Consider the following 23,934-nt stretch of genomic DNA (forward strand, 5'->3'; position numbering starts at 1 on the left):
TAATACTGAGGGTCAATTTACCTTTGAAATCCCTCTCTTGCTGAAATATGCCATACAAACACATTTGACTTGACTCTGTCTGATGTCTGACCTGGTTTCTTGCAGTGGGATTTTTCCACACTGAGAGAAAGGACTAAAAATGAAGGTTTGATTATTCCAGATTTTTACTGTTGGAGCTAATAATAATAATAATAATAATGGAGCGTGATACAGTTGTGTGTCAACTCCTATTACATAATAACTAGACAGCTTTACCCAAGAGTAAAATTATCAACATTATTCTGGCACAGAGTAGTCCTGCTCTATCTCCATGGCCACACAGAGTGAATCACCCTTAACAACCAGAGGAGCTAAGTGACGTCAGGGGAAAATCATCTCCACATGGGAGGGATGGAAAGCCACAGGAGGGAAAGACAAAATCTATGTCTGTAAAAGAAAAGAGACTGCACTCACAGGGTCACAGACAGACATTTGGACAGTGAATGAAAAAGCTTTGCAGAGCAATAATAGTCAAAAGTAGAATCTATTTAAAAAAAAAAAAGAAAACATAGGGTTGAGAAACAAACCTGGAGAGCCAACTATTGGGCGAATCGCCGGCACAGGGACGGCCGTTGGTGGGACTGGGACCAAGGTGCTGGGATGCCAGCTGCGATGGCGCTTCTTCGGGGGACCGGAGTTCATTGCAGAGGATACTGATCATCAAACAGAGACAAAAAAAAAAAAAAAAAAAACAACGTCACATACAAATACAGCAGATCAGAAGAAAGACAAACTGAAGATGAAAGAAGAATAAGAGGGAGGAAAAGAAAAAGAACCTACCAGGACTGTCTCCTAAATCAGGAGTGCGATACCCCTGAGCCTGAGGAACCAAGGAGACCTGCGAGGGGCTCAGCAACGAAGTGTGCACATCAACACCAAGGCCGTTCGCTGGACCGTTCACCCTAAGAGCCGTGGGTACTGCAGGCACACGCATACACACAGAGCACGTTGAATTAATAAATCACATACAGCACCTTCCTAAAGTATTCAAACCCTTCAGAGGTCTGAAAAATGTTGTGAGCCACCCTGAGTAGTAGGGTAGACTTGTCTTCATTTAGCGCTTTAGGTCTTAAGCAGTTATATTTCTATCAGCTTTCCACTGACTAAAATGTTTGTCCAATCTTCTTTCGAAGTAGCTCAGGCTCAGGAAAATTGGATGTGAACAACAATCAATTTTTAGGTACTGACAGATTTTCAATAATCGTCTTACAAATGATTATGCTTTGTTCTAAACTATTCTGAAAATATGCTCAGTGTTATTCTCCAGGTGAAACATGAATCTCTGCCCCAGTTTCAAGCTTCCAACAGGATTTCTTCCTGCGTTATCTGGCTCCGTCCGTCTTCCCGTCAACTCTGACGAACTTCCCTGTCTTGCTGAAGAAAGGCCTCCCAGAGCAGGATGCTTTTACTGAGAGAGTTGTTATTTTTGATCCCACTACAAAGGGCTTTCATCTGACAAAAGTGTCTGCATTGAAATGTTTATTGTCTTTCCCTCAACAGATTCAACAATTATGCCTCTCTCTGGGGAAGAACAATTAAAAGCAGCTGCCCTGTCAACTGATTCTCTCGCCTGAAAATCCATTTGACCTGAGAATTCAGCTGTAAAGTGACAAAAATGTGAAAAGGTCCAAGAGCCGCAAGTGCTTTTCCAAGGCACTGGAGTAATGCTGCAAGCACATTCGCAGTCCTTAATGGTAACATAATGCATAGTCATTTGCACAGATTATTGCATTTCTCTTAGATCTGCATAATTCGCCTGTTATGGCGGCCCTTCCTGCATAAAATGCTTACCAGAAATAGAGTCTAGCTTATCAACAGTTTGCATCACAATGTAAGAGGGAAGGCGGGGGATGGTCACCTAACTCCCTAGCAGCAGTCCCATGCCTGCAGGTCAGGGTCTCACGCTCTGTTACAGCCTATTAGGCAAAGGTTTGTCAACATTTTCCACACTGACATGACTTCATGTCCTGTGACTCTTCTCACAAGACCCTACATGTGTAAAATAAATACCTTAACGCTTGCATGAACCGGCGTGCCAGAACTGGACAGTGCACTAACCTAAACTGCCAGATTTCCCCATGCAAATCCAGCAAACTTTAAGATAAGCAAAGCTGTTATTTCTGGTGAGGATGCAAGAATTCACCACGTTTCCTTTTTTCCTTTCTTTAAAGGAATCTGAGGCACTTTTCAGTCATTAAGTCCTCACCCTGCCTTTTGGCTAACACACCCACCTCATCTGCACCTGTTCCCACTATTTACACTCAAGTCACACCCAACCTGTGGCAAAAAAAAAAAACTGACAATGATCGTGGACTGCTGAATCAGCTCTATAGTAGCAGAGAGTTGTGGAAAAAGCTGTTAAAATAACAAAACAATTAACAACAAGAAAAATGGAGCCTTATCCACGTCTAATGATTTTAGTTACTTTCTGAAGCCTTGTTTTCTATTTGCTTTAAAACAACTTTTGTCTTTCTTTTTTTTCCCATTGGTCAAACAACCACTTGACAGTTTCTCCTCCTTCATTTGCTGTCAGCTCTGCACTCTGTTAAAACACCAGGACACGGCAGTGCGTTTCTATTAACTTAATAGTGCTACATAAAAATTAACGCTAGTTTTCATTAGTAAGTCCAGGACTCACAAACAACGTCCTGGACCGAAGCCATTCAACATATATGCACATATTTTCCTTGAGCATGTAATTGTCTGCAGAGGATAAACAATAAATTTAAATGAGTCAGGACTAACAGTGGCTTATTGATTTCCTATACATGCATGTCTGTTACGATAGGACATTTTCCCATCTCATACGCACCGTGCGTGCAAGATGCTGCAACACCAATCATTATGTGTAGACTTTGCTTGTCAATATCGCAACCTTGTAAAATGCCTAATGGGTAGCAAGGCCTTAAGAAAAATCATTACAGCGTTTCTTCCTCCAATATTGATTGGTGTGCACGCACACGCTTGTGTTTATGTGTGCAACTTGATTTGGGAGTGTGTCTAAAGAGGCCGGAGCAGAGGTTAATCTTTGGCTTATGGTCAGCAAACGACTCCTTTTTGATGCACCACATAAAGCGACTGCCTGTAGCTAAGCAACGTCTTTTAGTGTAACGACGGGGCCGCTCAAGTGTCGGCTGTGTACAGGTCGATGCGGTAGCTCAAATCCTTTCAAATGTTCAAATAAAGTTTGGGTTTAATTGTGTTTTTAAGATGCAAATGTATATCAAAATACAAGGTGAACTGTTAATAATGTGGGGAAAAAGTTATTCAAACTAGGGAAACGGTCTTTACCTAATGGCAACGTTTTGTTTCCGGGAGTGGAGGCCAGAGGTTTGAGGAAACTACAGTCCCTTCCGAGATCCTGACTGCCAAAAAAGACAGAGGAAGCGTGTGCCATCCGAGTGGGCGGGGAATCTAGAGGCGAAAACAAAAAACGGTTTGAAGAAACTATTCAGAACCACTGTGTAAAGTTGAAGTGTGAGATGTTTTGTTCATAATCTTACTGTCTATAAAACATTTAGAAAGCTGTAACATTCCTCCATTCTTCTTATTTATCCAGTAGATGTCGTTGAACTTAAAAAATAATTACGAGTCCCACTGATGAGACCAGACCAAAATCTTACAAAGTCCTCGACGGAAGCTGCTCAACACATGTAACACAGTGGATCCGTTCAAATGCCAGGCTTCAGTGAAACTGAGTGAGTCTGAGCCAGATTTCTCCTAGCAAAAGAGTTTAATGCTGCAAACACGCAGCCCCACCTGAGAGGGAGAAGGGGGATGAGCTGTGTCCACCGTTTTCTTTGCTGCTCAGAGACGAGGATGAACTCGGTTTGGAGGTCAAGACGCTGCTGGAACACTGGCGGGTTTTACTGTCTAGGAAGGCAAGCAGAGGACAAACTGTACGTTGTTGCACATTATTAGTGACTAACTGTTTTGTTTTTGAGCAATAAAAACACACAGCATCACCTGGAGCTCTTTATTTAATTTCGAGAAATTAAAGAAATAGTTTTTGCATGTGCAAAAATGTGTAAAGTTGTGGATGAACTACTTAAAAAATTAACATAAAGGAATTTTGTTAATCTTCTATTAATTAAACATACTAAAAGGTGTGTGATTTTGCATGAGGCCCAATCTCAGCTGCAGCCACCAGTACACAAAATGTTTCACAGACATAGGATGCATTTATCCTAAATAAATAAATAAATAAATAAATAAATACAATGACTGCATTTAATATATATATATATATATATATATATATATATATATATATATATATATATATATATTTTTTTTTTTTTTTTTTTTTTTTTTTGCTATTTAAAATAAATATTTTAAGTAGAACAGTTCAATTTAATTTTATTTCAGATCTGGCAAAAAATATGTTTAACCTACTGAGCTCAAACAACATGTCTAAACATTTATATGCTATACAGATGCATAAATCCTGCATTCAACAAGTCAACAAGGAGGTGGTTACCTTTCCAGCAGATAAGGGGTCCTTTGCACAGAGCACCCTGTGAGTTCTTCACCAGGTAGTATTTTAAGTGCTTCTGCTTCTTGGGTTGGGTGGATAACTTCAGGTTGATGTGATTAGAAAACTCTGTGAAATATCTGAAACCCTTTTCACCACAGCCTACACAGTTTCCTGAAAAACCTGGATGGAAAAGTAAACAATGTAGGAATTACTACGTTATTTTCTAAACCTATTACCTGAGTTTGGTACTGCGGTTGTTTGGCCAGCGCTGAGTACTCATTTCACCAAGAGCACTAAAAATGATAATCTGTCTGAGATCAGGAGGGCAGACTGACCTAAAAGTGCATTTTTCCCATTCTCGTCGGGCAAAAAGCGGCGGTCCACGGCACACACCAGAATGTGCTCGGGGATGCTGGGAGACTTGGCACCGACTAGCTCGAAGCCTGCTGGGACTTCAATGGGCTCTGCTGCTATGGTGACGAGACGGAGGTCCTTTCCAGCCTGACAAAACCCTGAAGAACGACAATGCTCTTTCAGATGAGGTTCAAATCTGAAGTGGTACCTGTACAATCATCCTGCGTTATGAATTTTCTTAAGAGAATGTTTTGGAAAAGTTATTTTTTCTTAAATTAAACCTGCTGAGATGATACCATCGAGTGTGCAGCAGCCATCAGGCGCAGGAGTTTGCAGGTAGGGAAGTGGAGGGCTGCTGCTGTCGGAGTCATCGTCATCCTCCAGCTCCTCCAGATCATTGGAAGAGTGACTGTTCAGAGGATCCTGACCCTCCTCACCCTGGAGTGGCATGTCAGCTTTTGACTTTACATCTGCTGGAAACATCCCATGTGATTATTGTCACCTGAGCAGTTTTCACATCAAGTCAAACCATTTTCTAACTCCTTAAATAAATAAATGTAGAAAAATCCTTATTATTCATAGCCCTTGAACAATTACAGCCACGGAGTACAAAGTATAGATGCATTGTTTTTAGTGACTGTGATAAACCAACACAAAGGAGTGCATAATCTTAAAGTTGAAGAAAAAAAAAAAAAGAGTACAATATTTTCAACATTATTTACAGCCGTGGAGTGTATTTGAATTCATCTCCTCCTACTCTAACACCTCAAAGTGAAATCTAGTCCGACCACAAATCTGGTGGAACAGTGGATAGAAAAGGGTTTTTGTAGACAGTTTTGCACGTTAAATAGGAACACAGCAAACGCCTAAGAAGATACAGGTTGCAATTTATAAGGTGCATTTGGTACAAATATTCTTTTGTTCCAGGCGCTACCAAATCTTATGGGATTTTGACAAAGCACGGCACCTTTTAAAACATCTAGTGGTTATTTAATTTTGTTGAGTGTGGTATTTGTATTGAAAAAAAACTGCTTGGATTTGGGTTGGAGTGTCTCCTTCCATCAGAACAACAACCTTAGTCAAAGTTCAGAACTAAGTCCCATACAAATGTGTTGGAAGATGTGAAGATATTCACAGAGACTCTCCAGAACACTGTGACTGAGCTTCAGCTGTTTTGCAAAGAAGAAGAACAGGCAAACATGTCAGTCTTGAATTTAGAATAGCTGGTGGAGACGCCGCAGAAGTCTTGCAGCCGTAGCTGCAACAAATTACTGACGGCATCAGGACCGAACATAAAAGTAGGTGAGACTTTACATGACACTACATTTGAACACCATGCATTGTTTTCAATAAACATTCCAATGATGCACGACTTTGTGTTTTATCACTTACTTAAAACATACTCTAAAGTTTGTTCTTGAAACATGGCCGAAATGACAAAAATACCTTTATTTGCCTTTCAGGGCAACAATATTGTCAGTGTGTTTTAATTTAATGACAAAAAAAAAAAACTACAAAAAAAAAACAACTCTTCTCCATTTAAAATCTAAATGTGAAAAATATTTATAAAATTAATATTGTTAAAGTTAAAAGTCAGATCATGCTTTTCTTTGTCTACAGAGGACTCTACCTGGATATGCCTCCGGCTCCAAGTAGAGTTGTGTAAAGATGGGCTGCGGATCTCCGCTGCTGGAGCGCAGCGACGCTTCGATCGAGTTGTGGAGAGCCTCCTCGAAACGAGCAGACTTCAGCTGCCCTGCGTACGAATTTCCCATTATCTGTGACCATACAGAGAAAAAGGGGGGCAGCAAGGTGAGCAATGTGAATATTAAATATTATGTAAGATTTAGCATCTTACATAATAAGAGAAAGCTTCATAGATGGCAAAGCAACCACAGACCCCTTACTCGATCTTTCTCTGCTGAGAAATAGCCCACTATGAGTTGATTTGAGACTTAGTTTGCAAGCAAAAGTAAATGCAACTGGATATTTAACCAAAAATGTAATATAACTAGCGGTAATTACACTTCACACATGAAGCTGTAGATGTATTTTATGTTTGTTTTGCTTTGTTGTTCTGCAAAAATATTAAAATAACTTCACTTAGCATTTTTATACAACTTATGTTTCAAAAGAATATCCAATTTGTCCTTATTTTTTTCAGTTGAATACTACCAATAGTGCTTGGTTTACCAAAGTTCAGTTAGATTCTGAACTTTGGTATCAAAACAAAATGGTTGAAGCCAGTGGCTTTTTCCACAATCATGTCTGGTCTTTCTCAGCCTTCTGTCCGCTCGTGTCACTGTGCCTTCAGTGCCCCCACCTGCCCCGCCAACCCCAGTGTGCACTGCGGGACATCTGCCGAGGTCGGGCCTGTGTGGGGCTGTGATTGGCTGGCTCTCTGGTGCCAGGTGGCAGCTGGACAGAGGGTAGAGCATGTGGTCTCAAAATTAAAAAAAAAAAAGCAAAAGGAGGAGACAGAAGAGAGAGAAAGCATAACACATGCAACTAAAACTGAATAATAGCTTTGATCTGGTGGAGTTTTCTTTTCCAACTCTCATATTTTTAGTTTGTCAAAACACATCAGAGCTGTTCCTAACATACGCAGCCACACTGTGAGAGATAAAAAGCAGAAGACTAAAATAAAAAGTGGGGGTTGGCTGCTTTCCTGACACACACGTTTGACCTGAAATGTCTCTTTCATGTTTGTCCTTGGGCTACATTCGACTGGTGCAGACCAGTGTTGTGGTAAACACTACAAGATCCAAAAAGAGGAGGTGAAGCTTGGATACTTCAAGGGTATCAGAAAAAAAAAAAATTCTAATCTTAATATTATTTATTTTTTAATCTTCTCATTAAAGTCTGACAGAGATTCCTCGCAGCTTTTGAATGTCATATAAATGACCTAAACTAGACCAAATTATTTTGTTTAAAAATCAGTTGGGTAAATTAAGTGTTTGTTTTTTTTTTGTATGTTGCTTCCTTCAAACTTTAAATGATGTAAAATATATTAATGTACAAATTAAAACCAAGCTTAATTTAAACATGTCAAGTCATTGGTTCTCTTGACACTGAAGTCTTTTAACTGAGCATGGGATTCTTACCCTACAAAACCCTTTGATAAAAATCTGACTTAATGGTTTATTGACAAAATAAAAACAGAAAAAGGAACTCTTACTCCGATTGCAAACCAAATAATTACTTATATCGTGACGCAAAAGCCACTTTCACATTATTTTTTTTTTCATTCTTTGACCTAAATCTAGGTCTTTGACCTAAATCTAGGTCAAAGACAGAATAGGGGGGTTGAAGTCAATCCACCTACAACATCCCTCAGATCCACCTTAGGAGATTAGAACAAACCCATAAACACCATGAACTGTAAGCAGAAAATCAACCTGATCTTACATATGGTAAGTCTGAGAAATATGCTGATCAGGAGAACCCGATGCAGTTAATAACATGTTATTTGCATGTTATTAACAAGTGATTTTTTTTTTTAATATACATATATTCAAACTGCTGAATGCATTTAAGTAGCCTGAATGAAGATTTTATTCCCTACAAGTTTTGCACACTGCTCTTGTGAATCCTATGAGTTGCAATAGCAACTTTGGCTTTGCTGTATCAGCTGCATGGTGTCAAAGCAAACAGGCCCTATGATCTGAAGGGAGTTATTTGTATGCAGGGAAAAAAAGACAAATTGGTTCATAATGAGAAGTTTGTACTTGCATTTTTATGTCAGAAATATGTCCTGAATGGGACTAAGTATTTTTACAATAAATGGATACTAGATTTAAAATACATTTCCACGTAAACCAAGATAATAACAAATTTTAAAACCTTTGTATCACCTATCACTCTTATCAGAGCTACGCTCAGAGTGATGGGTGGTGCTCCTCTAGTTCCCACACTGTGACTGTCTGTATGTTTTGCATCCAGGAAACCGTTTTAAACAGCTAAACTTTTTATTTTTTGTAACCGACAGGAACCTGTTGGAGATTAGTTTGAGCGAATTGATGGACAGTCTGCAGCAACAGGTGGGGGCACGACCAGGACGACATCACTCTCTGCTCCACGCACTGGGACATTTTCTGGCTTCTTAATGCAACACTTTAAGATGCAAGAATGCTATATTGAAACATTTTTTTTGGACTTTTGGTTAGCATAACTTTTTAAAACTTGATACACTGTACCATGATGTAATATGTATTTACCGTATTTTACGTACTATAGAGCGCACCATACTATCTTTGTCTATCTACCTGATTGAGGAAGGTGACTGCAAAGCGTTGCAAAGATTTCCAGAGGGCATTTTAAAACGTCTACTCTCTGTTGATGAAGTTTGTCCTCTTTCCTTTTCTGCATGGTTGAACGTCCATCAATGATGGGCATGTTTGTCATTAACCTGGTGTCACCTGGAGGTGAGCACAGGCTGACCTTTTATCACCTGTTTGACTAAAAACAAATTGTGGCCATGGCATCAACAGATTGTATGAATTTGACCCAGGGTCACACTGACCGAGTGAGATCTTCACTCTGTGCTGCGTACCACAACTACTTTACATCTTTCTTCATGTGTTTCTCGTGGCTTCTGCCCTTTGCTCAAGTTTTCTCAAACAGAATGGAAAACGGCGTAACATACAGTTGCAGTTACATATCACAAAGCACTAGCAGCAATCATGCTGTTTAGGAAGTAGATGAATTCTGTGTTCCAGAAATGAATGTATTTTGTTATGAAATGAGTGTATCAATACCGGAGCAAAAGCAAAATGCTTTTTTAAATAGACTCCTGAAGTTAGTAAGAGAGTTTTGTCATTCACAGTAATAGTAGTACGAGTGGGTCTTTAACAGATGTGAGTGTCATATATAACTACAATGGCAGATTGCCTTGTAGTTTACTAGTTCAATAATCCAACGTGACACTTAGAATTAGCTCGATTTCATCATCACTTCACACAAAAGACTTCACTCAAACTTTGTGGTTTGCCATTCTTGTATTCTCATTGTGTTCACCAGTAACCTCATGTGGAGGCTTTAGGTGCATGGCCCATACTTTATTCTTGCTGCCACTTACTGATCTGCGGGAGTAAAACCAGTGTTTTGGACAATTTTTGGTGCTTCGATGTGCTTGGAAATATTTCTGGAAACGGTCTTGTGTAAACTCGAGTTTTTCAAACTGACGACCCGTTAAAAAAAAACAACAACATTCGCCTGTGGATAGCCCCTTTAGGTAAATTAAATTCAATCATGTTTAAAATCTCTGTCTAAATATCATAACATGAAACTAAGTTACTCTCTTTCTAATAATTCTTAGAATCCCATAGTAGGCTCGTGCCTAGAATTTACACACACAGACACACCAAATTCTGATATTTCAGCATAAACATTATTTAAATAAAGGAAACTTACAATTTCCAACTGTTCCCAAGCGTGAAGGGACTTGTTTACCTCGGCTACATGCTGAATCTCTAATATTCAGCAAAAACCTTCAGCAAAGATGTGTTGTTTCTTAGTGAAACACCTACAAGAGAAAGAACAGAGAAATTTCTGTTTAGGTCACAACAAACTCAAGGTTTTGTTTTCTCAAAGACAAAATATGCAATTCACTTGTTAGTAATGGCATTTTAAATAAAAAGAAAATAATAATGTGCACCTTTCTTTAAAAGTTAGTGGCAGGATCAGTTCTTGTGGATTGAGATCCTGTGATATTGAAATACCACAATATTTGCCAACACAACTGAAGTTGTCAGCATGTGATTTTATATGGTGAATTAAGTGTATAAACAGTTATGATTACTGGATAATCATAGCTATAATTAACCATAACTATGATTATTCAGTAATCATAGTTGCTGGATATGAAAGTCTATGCCTTTAATGGGTTTTACACTGTTTTCCTGATTCTCAATATTTAGCATAAAATGAAGTACTTGTTGAAGATGCACATTATATGGTGAATACATCATCCCTGTAACATCCGTGTGTGCAATATTTATCTCGTAAAGAGGTGTTTGGCTAATGTATTGCAAGTGTTACGAACTTGGATTTTACATGATAATATAATATTTAGCTAGTTGGACAGAGTCCCCCGGCAGAAGGTGCTTACACAAATACACACAACGTTGCCCAAAATGCTAAAAGACACAAAGAGACGCAAGCACTGCTGAGGATGAGAGAGAGAGAAAAAAACATATCATAATTAATCCCAATTAATTCCATAATTCATAATTAATTCCACCATCACAACATTTATGAATAAAATCTATATCAACAGATTTTCTAATACTGTTCACCCCTACTTGTTGTGTTGACGGAGTTGGCTAAACTACGAGAAGTTGTTAGCCATTAAGGTTACTAGAGTTTGAATCTGTTTACAAATTCCTATTAATCCTAAATTAACTCTTATTCAAATTCTAAAATATTGTAACTGATCAAACTTGAACAGGAAATAACTCATTAACTGAGATTATTTCATAATGAACCTATATTATACGTTTGGTATGTGTTCAACATTAAGATCACCTCGCAATTAGACAAAGATGAAAACTGCAATATATGGACTGAAACATGTGGTATGGGTAGTTTTTCATTAGACGTAGCGGGAAAAAAAAGCAAAACTGAAATGGTTCCCAAGTGATGAGTCAGGTTGAGCAGAGTTTTCCAGATGTATGGTGGTTAAAATTATGCAGAGCTGCCCTTCCCCTACATGTTGCTAAACAAGTTGGTTGAAAAAACACAAACAAACATGCCTACTTCAACAAAGTTGCAAAGTATATGGTCAGTCAGTGTTCCTCATCAGTCCTACTTAATCTGATTTCACAGATTAAGTAAAGACTTGGAATCTTTACTTAATCTGTGAAATCAGTGCATCTTTACCTAAGGTTATTCATCATAAATTATACCCATTCATGATTCTAATTTAATACAGAGAATGATTTTGAGATACTAATGTATCATTACACATTTATTCAAAGAGACATTATCAACAAGATAGTGCCTTTATCAGTACATAAAATACAAGAAAACGCAGCACTCACCTCTAACTTTGCTGAATTGAAGAAACATGTTTGGCATCAACATAATAGAATACATTTAATTTTAAATAATCTAGTTGTGAACAACTATTGTGTCTATCATTTGTTGCACCAAAAAAAAAAAGAAGCATGCTTTGTATTATGTGATGCTGTAAGTTCATTGCCAGATTGACAGATTTCTAGATGCCCGGAGAATATCGTCACAATGCTACAGCTAGCATCTGATTCAGGACTTCCAACTGTTGTCTAGTTCAGATTTTAAAAAGCTTGGAGCCATCAAACTTAAATTGGATAAATATTTTACATGCAAAAGAAAATGCTGCTGCAAATTTGAAGAAACTCATACTCTTCTGTAGCTCTACTTGATTAAAAATGTGTAACAAAAATCCTACCTAATTAGCTTAGTTAATACGCATGGCAAATAAAGAGTGTTTCTGTAATGTGAAAAGTCACAGTAAGTTGTGCTCTCTGTAGTTTGATACTGCGGGTCCCAGCAGTCCAAAGAGCATGTTCACTGATTAAAATGAATGGAAGCACTTATGGCCACTCAAACATTAAGAGCAGCCCGAACCATGACACATGTATGCCCTACTACAAGGCTCCAAAAATGCGTTACATGATACCACCACAGCCTCGGGGTCTATTTTCATTAAACACACTCGGGTGTTTTAGTTTGTTGCAGCACTCTCGACGCACAGTCACTGCTTTCTGGATGGATTCAATAACTACTTTGACCCTTAGACGAGGTATTGTCTAGCCTCTCAGGCTCTGATATACCCTGATACAACAGAAGCAAAGTTCTCTCCAAAAACACTGACTGTCCCAATCTAGCCAACCGTCACCTCTGACCAGGGCGCAGTTCTGATAGAGGGCAGCTGGGTCTTGGGGTCCAAGTCCTTCAAACAGCAAGTGTACACAAGCTGGCTCAACTTGCATTAACTGACCACACCACCGCTCGTTTTATGAATGATTAGCCAGCTTGACAGGGTAAAGAGTTAAAAACGTCAATGTGTCAGAAGGAAGCGTGCACTGCTTTAGCTTTCAGACATCTGACTCAAAAACAAAGATCTGTGGACAAAATACATTAGCTTGTAATGTAAAATGTTCTTTCCACTGCTGAGTGCTCCCACTAATGAACCTCTATCAAAACTCTCACACTGAGCTAAGTACCCAGAGTCGAGAAATATTTAGATGCTTATCTGGTTGCGCAGGCTTGACGTCAGAATAGCGGACACAGACAGATCTGGACACGAAAGAACCGTAAATCCAGCCGGCAGCATAACTCCGAGGTGCTTTTATGTGTCCTGTTTTTCGAGTAATGAGGCTGGAGGGAAATGTTGATGTGCTGGTTCCCAAAAGAGGAAATGAGTAAAAATCCAAAAAGGATTCAGTTTAATGACAATAATCAGCGTGTTGCATTCAGACACACCTCCTATTGCCAATCTGTTAGGTTTAATGTTTAGAAGCAGAAATTTTTCATTAAAATCCCAAAGGTGACAATAACAACAACAAAAAAGTAATTATTTCTTAAATTTACAAGACTCCAGCAACATCTACGCTATCTGTCACATTGATTTACTTTGGTTGTCAAAAAGAACAAAACATTCCCAAAAGTGATTAATTTACTTGGATCTGCAGAAGGTTTTAAAAGCTTTAGGCTTAATGCTAAAAAAGAAAATCTCTCGAATGCAAATATTTAGCTATTTATTTTATGTAAAGTCATTTTAAAATTGTGTATTTTGAGCAAGAATTACCATAATCTTTTAACTTTTTTTAATGGAAATGAAATCAAATAATTAAAAAAAAAACTATCTATGTTTGGGCAGCTGACTTCTGACTCTGTTTTCTCTTTCTCTTCAGTCGGTCTTTTGTTTCCTTCTAAAGAGCTTAATTACATCACAATGTTTACAATAGAGCCGGGATTAATCTTACCTCCCTACCTTACATTCAAATTGAGCAGAGGCTTTTCACGAAAGTCAAATTGAAGGAAACTACAAATGGTGTTTTACATTTTATATCCAGATAAGCCAAAGAAAATGTAGAAAGACTGCATACAGTTAAACTTGACACCAAGCTATTGTTTCATGTTTGTTAACTAAATAATCACAGAAGTGAAAAGGGCTTGATTAAAACTGTTTTAGACCTTTTTACCTTCATCGTGGAATAAAAATACATAAAATGTCATTGAAATGGATTAGAAAATTATCTAATCCATTCACACCACATTGCTGTGCCTTAACATTAAAATAAATAGCAATAGCTCTTATGTGAGAAAGACCTTAGCACCCTTTTAACATTAGAAAAGACACTATCCATCAGACATGAGAGAAAAGGGGGATGGGGTTAAGCAATGAGAAGAAAAAAAGGACTAACATCACTCCATGTTGTCTAAATGAGGTGCTAAAAGCCCATATCATTAATGCTGTATGAGGGCCACATGTGGCACACATCCAAGTTAAACAGCCTCTCCTGTACCTTCCATGACTCCTCAGTTACTTGATGACCCCTTAAAATCCAAATCCAGTGCAGAAAATCCACAAATTTGCAGGCAGCTCTTCAAATGAAGCCCATAATACAGTAAATCCTTTATTTTTTGGGGGGAAGAGTTTATCCAAGCAGGAATCGTATGGGAGTTCAGTCCTTCCCCGCAGAGAGGTTCGTCATGATTCCACACAGAAAGGATTGGGAATCCCTCAGTGGAGCAGAAGCCCTCCTTCTCTCTCTGCCTCTCTATCTCACTCACATGCAAACAAACACGAATCGACACAGACCCCTCCCCCTAGTCCCCTGTGCACTCCTCTGTCTTGTGCCATTTGCCAAGCAGGAGGGAATCCACTGGGGGCTCATTCATCTTGGTCCTGCTGGCCCCCCGCAGTGACAGATGCTATTGGGGGCCTAAAGAGCTAAGATTGGTGCGTGTGTGTGTGTGTGGGGGGGGGGGGGAACAAAGACATAGTCTCTCATCTGCCTGCTGCAACACAGCTCTGCCACGCGTGACCCCCGGTGCATCAAGACATCCTCCATGAGCATCCTGGAAGTTTTCATTTTCAAGAAGTCAGGGGCAAAGGGTTATGCTGGAAGTCGGGGGTTGGTGGTAGTTCCTTAAATCTTTTCTCACGCTCAAGCTCAGCTCTAGCTGCCACACCCAACATTTTATTGGGGGCCAATTTAGCGACGGGACCAAGAGGGGGTGGGGGGAATCCATCTCCAGCAAAGTAGGGACAGGAATGTTGGGTCAGTTTGAGCATTTTGTCTCCACAGCCTTACCCAGGATTGACCCCACACACCAGGCTTTTTTACTCCTGCTATAAATACCAGGGGCTCATCCAGTCAAAATAAATAAACAGAAATGTGCCACAAATCAACAGCTGCTGGCAGATGTTGGGGATTATACATCATTTGTGATCGTTGATAGCACCTTATCATGATGCCGCAAACTGGGCAGTGAACCGATCTCTGGAACCGGAGATTTACCCAAACACATCTTCCTGTACGAAATCAGAAATTTAGATTAAATTTAATGCAACTCAAAAAGGCATTTCTCAGTCTGAGATTCAGTCTGTATGACAATCTTGAGTAAAAATAGTAGTCTATTTTTTAAAACAATAGTCTATAACATGGTCTAATTGCCTTGATTTTAAAGTAATAGATCATTGATTTTTTTAAGTATAGTAATATTATCTATAAGATTTAGATATTTTTATTTTGATCCTTTTACTAAAGCATAGACCTAAAATAAATAATCACAATTTTTTTTATAATTTCAGTAATGTATGTCATGTAGCAAATGTCTTTTATTTAAAATATCAATAAAAGGCTGCTGTTTAACAGACATGCCACTTGCAGCTTCTTAAATATTGTTTCAAAACTAAGACTGTGTTTGCATTTGTGTCCTGAAATATTTATATAATATATAATATATTATATATTTATATAGTAACAGGTCTATTTGCCTCTATTGGAAACTAAGGCAACATGTAGGAGCCCTTTATCAGTCGTCTAACTGATGGTACAATAAGTGGGATAGGGACACTTATGTTACTATCTACTCTATAAAGATAAACAGCAAATCTGAAAATCTGAATCTGAATTCTGAAAAAGACTTCATTCTGTAGGAATGGTATGTTATCATAACTTTTCAAGATCTTGCTATACTTATTGCAAACCATCCCATATAAACTACATGTTTTCATAACTTTCCCCCGACGATATTATGTTGTAATAGGCTAACCTGTAAGAGAAGATAGTCTTCCTGAAAACTCATTAGGGTCAGAAAATGTCAGCAAGAATTTGTCGGGTAAACATAAGGTCTGAGCAAACTCACATCGACTGCATGGAAGGAATTCCAGGTCACAGAAATGCTTTTACATCAAAAGACTTGGCTTAAATTTACAGCTTTTTTTTATTTATTCTTATCTTACATGAGAAAATTGTTTTAATAAGGAATTGAACCATTTTTTATAACTAGATGAAACAGTCTTGACTGTACAAACTTTAATTGTCAAACAACTTTGAAGACATTTTTTAAATTCTTCACTTTGAGCTCAGGATTTTCTACACTCTGCGAGGGATGTTCCAGTTCATTACCACAGACACGGTCAACAGTTGTTTTAACCAAGTTGTGCGCAACTCTTCTCACCTTCGTTCCAATGGTTATATAGTGGCACTCTGAGTGTGAGGGCTGCTGTAAACAACAACATCAGCCAATCGGGGCCTTCATTAGTCTTTGCAGAGCTTTCATGCACTCGTTTTCTCAAATCTACCAGACTTTCTTCAACCCCTGGATTTAGTTTAACTGTGAGTTTTATATGCCTGCTGCCGATTTAGACCAACTTCTGTGAGATCTCCAGGAGTTTATTTGGGGATTAATTTATCTGTAACTATAAAGATGAAATCTTTACACCTATTATTCTTATAGCAGCAAGTTCAACCAGGGGAAAAGAGCTGTCAGAGTCATTTATCTGCAAGCCCCTGACTTTAACGTGGCCTGTCTTAAGCATCCTATTGAAAATGGAGATAATGAGTAAGCCCGGCATTTTCTCTGTCCACAAAGACTCTGTGCGAAAAGAAACAAAAGAGTGTAGATTGAAAACTTTCCCGCCCCTAAGCTCATCCCTCACCACAGAACTGAGCACCAAAGAGGACAAAGGGGAAGTTCCCCTGCCAGTGCCACCAAAGGAAAGACAAGTGGAGTCACCAAAAGTAGACTCTGGGAAAGAAAAGTAGGGTTAGGGGTTTCAAATTTTAAAAAAAGGGGAGACTGGAAAAGAGTTCTTCCAGCAGGAATTCCTGAAGTAGATGTGGCTAGAAAAGAAACATTTTGTATGGATGTAAAAAGATCTTGTAGTATGAGATGCTCCAAAGTAGGAATTGTTGGTCAAATTGCAATACAATTGCTGTCAGCTGGAGATTTTAACTGGTGAAGTAGTTGTAAGAGACTAATTAAGTGCCCTGGACATGAAGCTGTGTGCCATAAAGTTGACACCTTGTTGCGTCCACGATTAAAATTCAACTTGTGTAGAAGTAAAAAAGGAATATCATTATTCCTTTTTTTTTGCATATTTGGTACAATCTGAAAAAAGGAAGTCGTTCCTACCACTAATAAAAGCCGACTTTTATTAGCAAAGTTGGCTAATAAAACTGGCAGACGACACATGGACACTGGAAAGGACATCCCTGCTTTTAAATAGTTTACTTAGCAGAATTTGTATGCTTATTTGGATAGATAAATGGATTTAAAAAAAAAAAAGAATTATTTGAAAGCATGGTGAGAATACTTTGAACGGCTAACGATTAACCAGTGACAACAATTAAGACCATAAACACCATGGGGTTCACAAATAAAAAGACTAGTGAACAGACTTTAACCATAATTAGTGTAGAATTTTCTGGCATAGGTATGACAAGACAATATTTTGTATTATTTTGCCTGAGTCTAATTTTATCCTTTTGTGATTTTGATTGCTTCATATGGTACTTTATGACATTGTCGTCTGTGGGAAATGTCTGTACTAACCCTGTACCAATTTGTGCCTCTGTTGACAACATAAAGTTTGGACTTTTTTTTCTACTCATACTTTACAACAAGAACATTTGATACATGTCTCCTATAAACAAACTATCAAAAGGATTTCACAAAGAAGTATCTTAGGTTGATATTGGGTGATAATCTCTCATGTTTCACAAAATTCAACAGTTGTAAACAGGAATCAGAACTACAATAAATAATAACAGACCGGATACAAAGTTTTCTAATAATAATGTACAATATAACAAAGTTACTTGTGAAATTTGATCAATACAGCGTCATAAATACTTGACAAAACATAAACTTCGACACCATGCTTTTATGACATGGGTACAAAATGAGTTGTTTAGAGATATCAAAGAGATAAAAGACGGAAAAAATGGCAGCGAGTGGGTGCAGAAGCCGAGCAGAAATTGGTGAAGAGGGGAAATGACCTGGAGTAATCTCGCAACACCAACAGACAAAAAAACCATAACAAAACTAATAAACAAACCACACAATACAGCGATCCTGTGAAAATTCTCGTGGCAGAATTCGCTTTTCTACCAGAGAACAGTGGGCCATGTAACGCTGTAGGTGTGAGGACTCTCGCTTCCGTTTACTATCCGTGTGGTTGCTCTAATTTCCTTATAAAAGCCCAGAAAAAAAAAATCTTCCAAAACCTCCTCCTCCTCTTTGCTCCTCAGGACTACCTGCTGGGCCCTGAAGTGCAAATTGCTGCTAGTGAGGATAACAGATGAGTAAGGTCATTCATGGCTTTCCAGTGAGCCAAACAAACAAAGGCAAACATTCCAGCTGAATGCCATTGCTGAAGTCGGCAGCAACACAGAGAAAAAGAGAGACAGTGCAGGGCAGGGCTCAGTGAAAATAATGGCTTCAGGGTACGTGTGCGTGTGTGTGTCTTTGTGGGCATGTGCTCGCACGTGCACTTCTGTGCCTGTGAGTTCTTGGGGGGGGATTATCTGTGGAACTATAAAGTGGGGTGAAACAAGGTTTAAAGCCTGATGTGACCAGAGGGAACGGGGGTAGGGCCTTTGGGCCTGAGCTGGAGTGGACAAAAGGAGCATTTGGGCAGATGAAGAAGTCATCATCATTAAGCCACTGGAGGTTTACTGTCCAGTTATAAAGCTCATTTTAAAATTAGGGGAAAGGAGGACTGTGTGTGTGTGTGTTCGTGTGTGTGTGTGTGTGCATGTGTATGAAAGGACAGAGGAACTGGTGATGCCTTGGAGAACGGTCTAGTAACTTGCTGTGGAACATAGAGGAGCTAATTCATTAGGGGACAAGAAGGCTTTATGTTACCACCGGGTTGATTGGAGTGGTGACCTTGCCACACACTGCGGCCTAGAGGATGAGTTTAAGGGCAAGGTATTTAACCTTAAACTAAATCTCAGCTGCAGACAAAGGCCAGCATCATTTCATGGTAAATCCCTATCAAACAGAGAAGTGATGCAGCACAAATGGAAAACAAGCTTAGTTAAAAGACACCAATTCAGAACTGCTTTGTGCAGCTGATTTTTTTTCCTTAGAGGAAAGTCTTACATAAAGGACCTTTAGAATGTGGGTCGAAGGATATTATCAGGCGTGCAACTGGAAGTATAACTACTGGTCAATCCATTGATTAATGACTCAATATGGAATCTGTAAAGGACTGATTAAAAAAGTTTCAACAATTTAAAGATTTCAGCATCTTATTTGGAGACTGAGTTGAAAGTGTTTATGCTTTGCTCTGTTCATCTAAACGGAGTTTCTCGGTCTTATTTATATTACACGATAAATACCCAACTCGTAAAACAAACAGTAAAATGTGTTTATTCAGCTATCTGCTGCACAACATCCTGAACATCTGGCTGCCTTTTGAGTCAGCATCTGTTCTTCTGTTCGTTTTGTTACTTTAGTTACTCCAGTACATAAAATTCGAATTTGATTATTCTAGCTTGTGTTTATCCCTCTTCTTTCAATTCAGACATGTATTTCTTAAAAGTGTGCAATTTGTTTCATACCTTTTAAATGACATTGTTTTGCTCTGTTTGCACTAACCCATGTGGAACCTATTTCATCCAGATGTTTGTTCCTGATGGGAAACAAGATAAACATTTCTCAAAAGACAGTGAAAAAAAAATATAAATAAGTATATAGTAAGTGTTGTAAAAACTTATTTTTATTTGTTAGAATTTTTTTTTATCATCCATATGCTCAATAATCAATGCAAAAATCTTTACAGGCATTACAATAATTTAAACCTTTCTTATAACTGCTGACAGGCTTGTTGAATGTTTCCACTGGTATTTTTGACAATAAATCTTTGGCGATGACCTCCAAGTCTTTGAGGTCGAAAGGTCCCTTACCATCGCCATAATCTTTAGTTACCACCACAGACTCAAAGAAGAAGCACAATGATTTAAGAAACTACTTAGAAAAAAAAAAAAACTTATTTGAGACCTGTGCACATTCTACTACACATTTAGTGTTTTTCTTTTTAAAATATATTTGTAGCTACATAAATGTGTCAAATTTAAAAGAATGTGCAGCAGAAAGTCCACATTAAACTCTAAAAATATTCAACATTAAAATGCATAAAGCCTATGAAAAATGCCACTTATAGTTCAACATTCAACTGGGAAACTTGGTTCCATGTATCTTAACCCTAATCGAAAAAAAAAAGAAAAAAAAGGAATGAAAGTGAAGGACAAGTGACAGTTTACAATGTTATTCATGACTGTGCAACAAAAGGCCTGCCAGTGAACCCAATCTGCATTTTACAGCGGCACCGGGTTGAACGCCAGTTCACCAAATTTGCAACAACAGGGGAGAGAAACAGTACCCTAATACATTTATGGACTTATTCAGGGAATAATTGAAGTGGACCACAGTGAATTCTACATCATACAGTAAAGCTGTCATTGGAGGTAGTCAAATATCAGTCAATGCTGAAGGATAGGAAAGGTCAAAGAGAGAAGAATAAGCGCTTTTAGTGTTAATGATAAGGCATCGAAGCGTTGTGTCCTTGTTCTGGCGAATCATTCACTGTTTTGTATCACAGTACATTAACTATTAAAATACAAATAAATCATGCATCCATTCTTAATCCTTCTCTGAATTATACCTTAGTCCTCCTCCACCATCATCACAGATGCTTCTTCCAACATCTGGTCAACACTTAATGGCTCATCCTGAAGCAGATCTTTGATGAGGGTTGACCAGGCCATGTTCCGGCAATAAATGCTTGTTTAGACAGCCCTGTTTGTTATGGGAGGTAAAAGGAGAGCCATGGATCACGCTGAAAGGGCCAACACTATCACAACATTTGCTCTTATCAGATGACAAACTGAGTAAAAGGGGGTCAGATTCCCAGTTCCAGAAGCTGGCCTGGGCTGCAGTCGTCTCTCTGTCCACATCAGAAGACGTGCGATTAACGCAATACTAATGGGAGAATTTAGAAGCGATCATTGCAAAGAAAATTTTAAAAATTTCACTCGTTCTCTTAAGTAAAAGTGACAACCCTCCAGCCATCATTAAGGATCAATGTTTAGATGCTGTTTTTTTTTTTGAGGAGCAAAATTATTTACATTTTTAACCACATCTTGCTGCATTCATTCTCTTCTTAATGTAGTTTCAGTACTCTAAAATGTATTTAAATTAACTAGGTAACAAATCATTCAACCATTATGATTGGTATTGGAAGAAAGTTGTTTATGTATATTCATTAAATACATGGAGTTTTACTAAAACATAAAACAATTATGTGATGCATTGAAGTGATTTGTTAGCCAACAGAGGAAATGCATATTTGGTACAATCTGAAATCTATTTTTTATATTTTCCTTGTGATATAGTTGCTGAAAAATAGTCCAAGATGGCCATTTGTCATGCGCAGTTGGTTTCATCATATGCCCTAAATTGTGTACTTACTCTATGCCCAGTTCCTAGTATAAAGCTGGATAAAAGTTTAAAGCAGTTGTTGTTATAAAACAACAACTTGTTTGCCATCTTTAACATGTTCAATAGTCTTTATAAGAGTATAACAGAGGACGTGCTGGGTTAATCAGAAACCCGCACAATACATGGGATCACAGCAGTCAAAGCAATATCAATGTACGGAGCATCACAACTGCCCATTAAAAATTGAAAGCAATATTTAGTGAGTCATAATATTTCAGGTCCATGTGTCCCTTGACATCTTTAACTACTTTCTGAATTTTAGTTTAGTCTGACTTTTAACTTTAACTAAATTGTACACATTTGTATGTTTTTTTTTTCTTTGTTTTTCTTCTTTCAGTTATTCTGAAAGAAGAATAACTGAATTAGTTTTAATAGAATTTAAACTAATTCTATTAGTTTAAATTAGGCTTTTAAACTAATAGAAAAAAAAATGTGTGTCACTTTGGCATTGATTTGTGCCACTGACAAAAAATTTTTGATTGCAGTTTGAGTTTTGTTTTAAAATTGTATTTATTTATTCCCATGTGTCGAAACCCCTTCTAAATGATTATTTTACCAACAATTTTGAATGCTAGAAAACCGCTTTCCACAAATCATGAAAAGATAGAATAAACACTATTGCTGCCTTTTAATACTTCCAGGGTCAGATAAAAACCCTAGAAAACACTAATGTCTTCACAAATGAGAAATACAACAAGCATAACTTTTCTTTTAAAGGATTCTTTCACAACTAAAACTGGCATTTTAATGCTAAAGGTCATTTCTTAAACAGTTAAGAATTAAGAAATTTATAATAAATAACTTAGACATGATCAGGGCTGCAATTGCTTATGGCATTTTATCAAAAAAAGAGATTTTTATGTGCTTCACCATTTTTTTGTGCAGAAGCTCATAAAATAAAAGAACCCCAGAGATCACAGATTTAGGGCCAGTACTAATGTTAAAGCTGAATAAATATATACCGTGTCTGACTAATTATAAAAGTAACTTCTTACGCCAGACAACCCCATACTTTTTCAGATTTAATTTTCCAGAGTTCTTAGTCCACCATTAAATATAAATTGTGCAAGTTTACCAAGAATTTATGGCAAACATTTCCACAGCAGATGGGTTTTAAATATTTAATCTGCAATAAACAAGAAACTAGAAGGAAGGAAGGATTGAAGAAACTAAGAAAGATTCAAGTTGTGAACGAAAGTACAGATGCTAAAAAGAAAAGACGGTAGGAAACAAGGAGAGAGGAAACTAAGACAGAAGGACATAGACGCATGGATGGAGGACAGGGAATGAAGAGGAAGGGAGGCAAGGACACAAGAAGGACACGGGGGGAGGAGGAAATAAGTCTAGAAACGTAAGAATGAAGGATACAAGAGTGCGATGTAGAAGTTAGAGATCAAGAAAGCAAGGACAGAGATAGCAAAAGAAGGACAGACATTATGAACGACAAAATGGTGTAGGGTTAGGATGCAGCACACAATGAAGGAAATGACAACCTACAGCCATAAAAAATACAGGAAGGAAGAAAACAAGGTCTGAACCATAATATATATTATATATTAATTAATACCTATCAGGTCAAATTTTTATATGATTGTCTCAACTGGCTCCCCTTAGTTTTAAATGTTTCCCTTCCTGACACATTAACCTAATGTTTGCCACACAGGAGCACTGAGCGCTCCTGGAGAGGACATAAGAAAGAGCTTTGTTGTCTTCATCAGGCGTCCAGAGAGAGATCCACTTTACACAATGGAGTTGCTCCTCTCTTTTCCTCTCTGAAAAAGGTCTCAGGCACCTTGAATCCATTTGAGTGACAGCGTGACAAAGAGACTTCTTAATGTCCCGACGACGGAGCCTCCTCCTCTTTCCCTCCAAACTTCCTTACGGGGCGATCAGCTGTGTCCATCGTGCCCCCTCTTCCTGACCCCCAGGCGGCACTGCTTCATCAGCAGCACCCCTTCCCCCGTTGTCTCCCCCTCTGTCTCTCGCCACCCTCCAGATTAATAAGCACAGGGTTGCCCGCGGTGACGGAGCTCACACTTAAATCCCATCAGCCCTCC

At 38.2% G+C, this 23,934-nt stretch overlaps 1 protein-coding gene across 1 annotated transcript in view; it reads right to left on the reverse strand.

The window, feature by feature from the left end:
* The window catches only part of greb1l (GREB1 like retinoic acid receptor coactivator), a 61,585-nt gene that overhangs the window by 21,764 nt on the left and 15,887 nt on the right, over positions 1 to 23,934 (reverse strand). Inside the window, exons 2-10 of the mRNA XM_088014346.1 lie at positions 10,283 to 10,394; positions 6,501 to 6,648; positions 5,167 to 5,340; positions 4,852 to 5,028; positions 4,520 to 4,696; positions 3,799 to 3,912; positions 3,331 to 3,453; positions 820 to 957; positions 567 to 692 (exon numbers count right to left, since the gene is read on the reverse strand). Of these exons, the coding sequence (XP_087870472.1) occupies positions 567 to 692; positions 820 to 957; positions 3,331 to 3,453; positions 3,799 to 3,912; positions 4,520 to 4,696; positions 4,852 to 5,028; positions 5,167 to 5,340; positions 6,501 to 6,645 (1,174 nt within the window). The 5' untranslated portion in view covers positions 6,646 to 6,648; positions 10,283 to 10,394. The remainder of the gene's footprint in view (positions 1 to 566; positions 693 to 819; positions 958 to 3,330; positions 3,454 to 3,798; positions 3,913 to 4,519; positions 4,697 to 4,851; positions 5,029 to 5,166; positions 5,341 to 6,500; positions 6,649 to 10,282; positions 10,395 to 23,934) is intronic.

The sequence above is a fragment of the Poecilia mexicana genome, unplaced genomic scaffold (assembly GCF_051168715.1).
Source record: "Poecilia mexicana isolate PSO_F unplaced genomic scaffold, ASM5116871v1 scaffold_17, whole genome shotgun sequence".
NCBI classification, from domain to species: domain Eukaryota; kingdom Metazoa; phylum Chordata; class Actinopteri; order Cyprinodontiformes; family Poeciliidae; genus Poecilia; species Poecilia mexicana.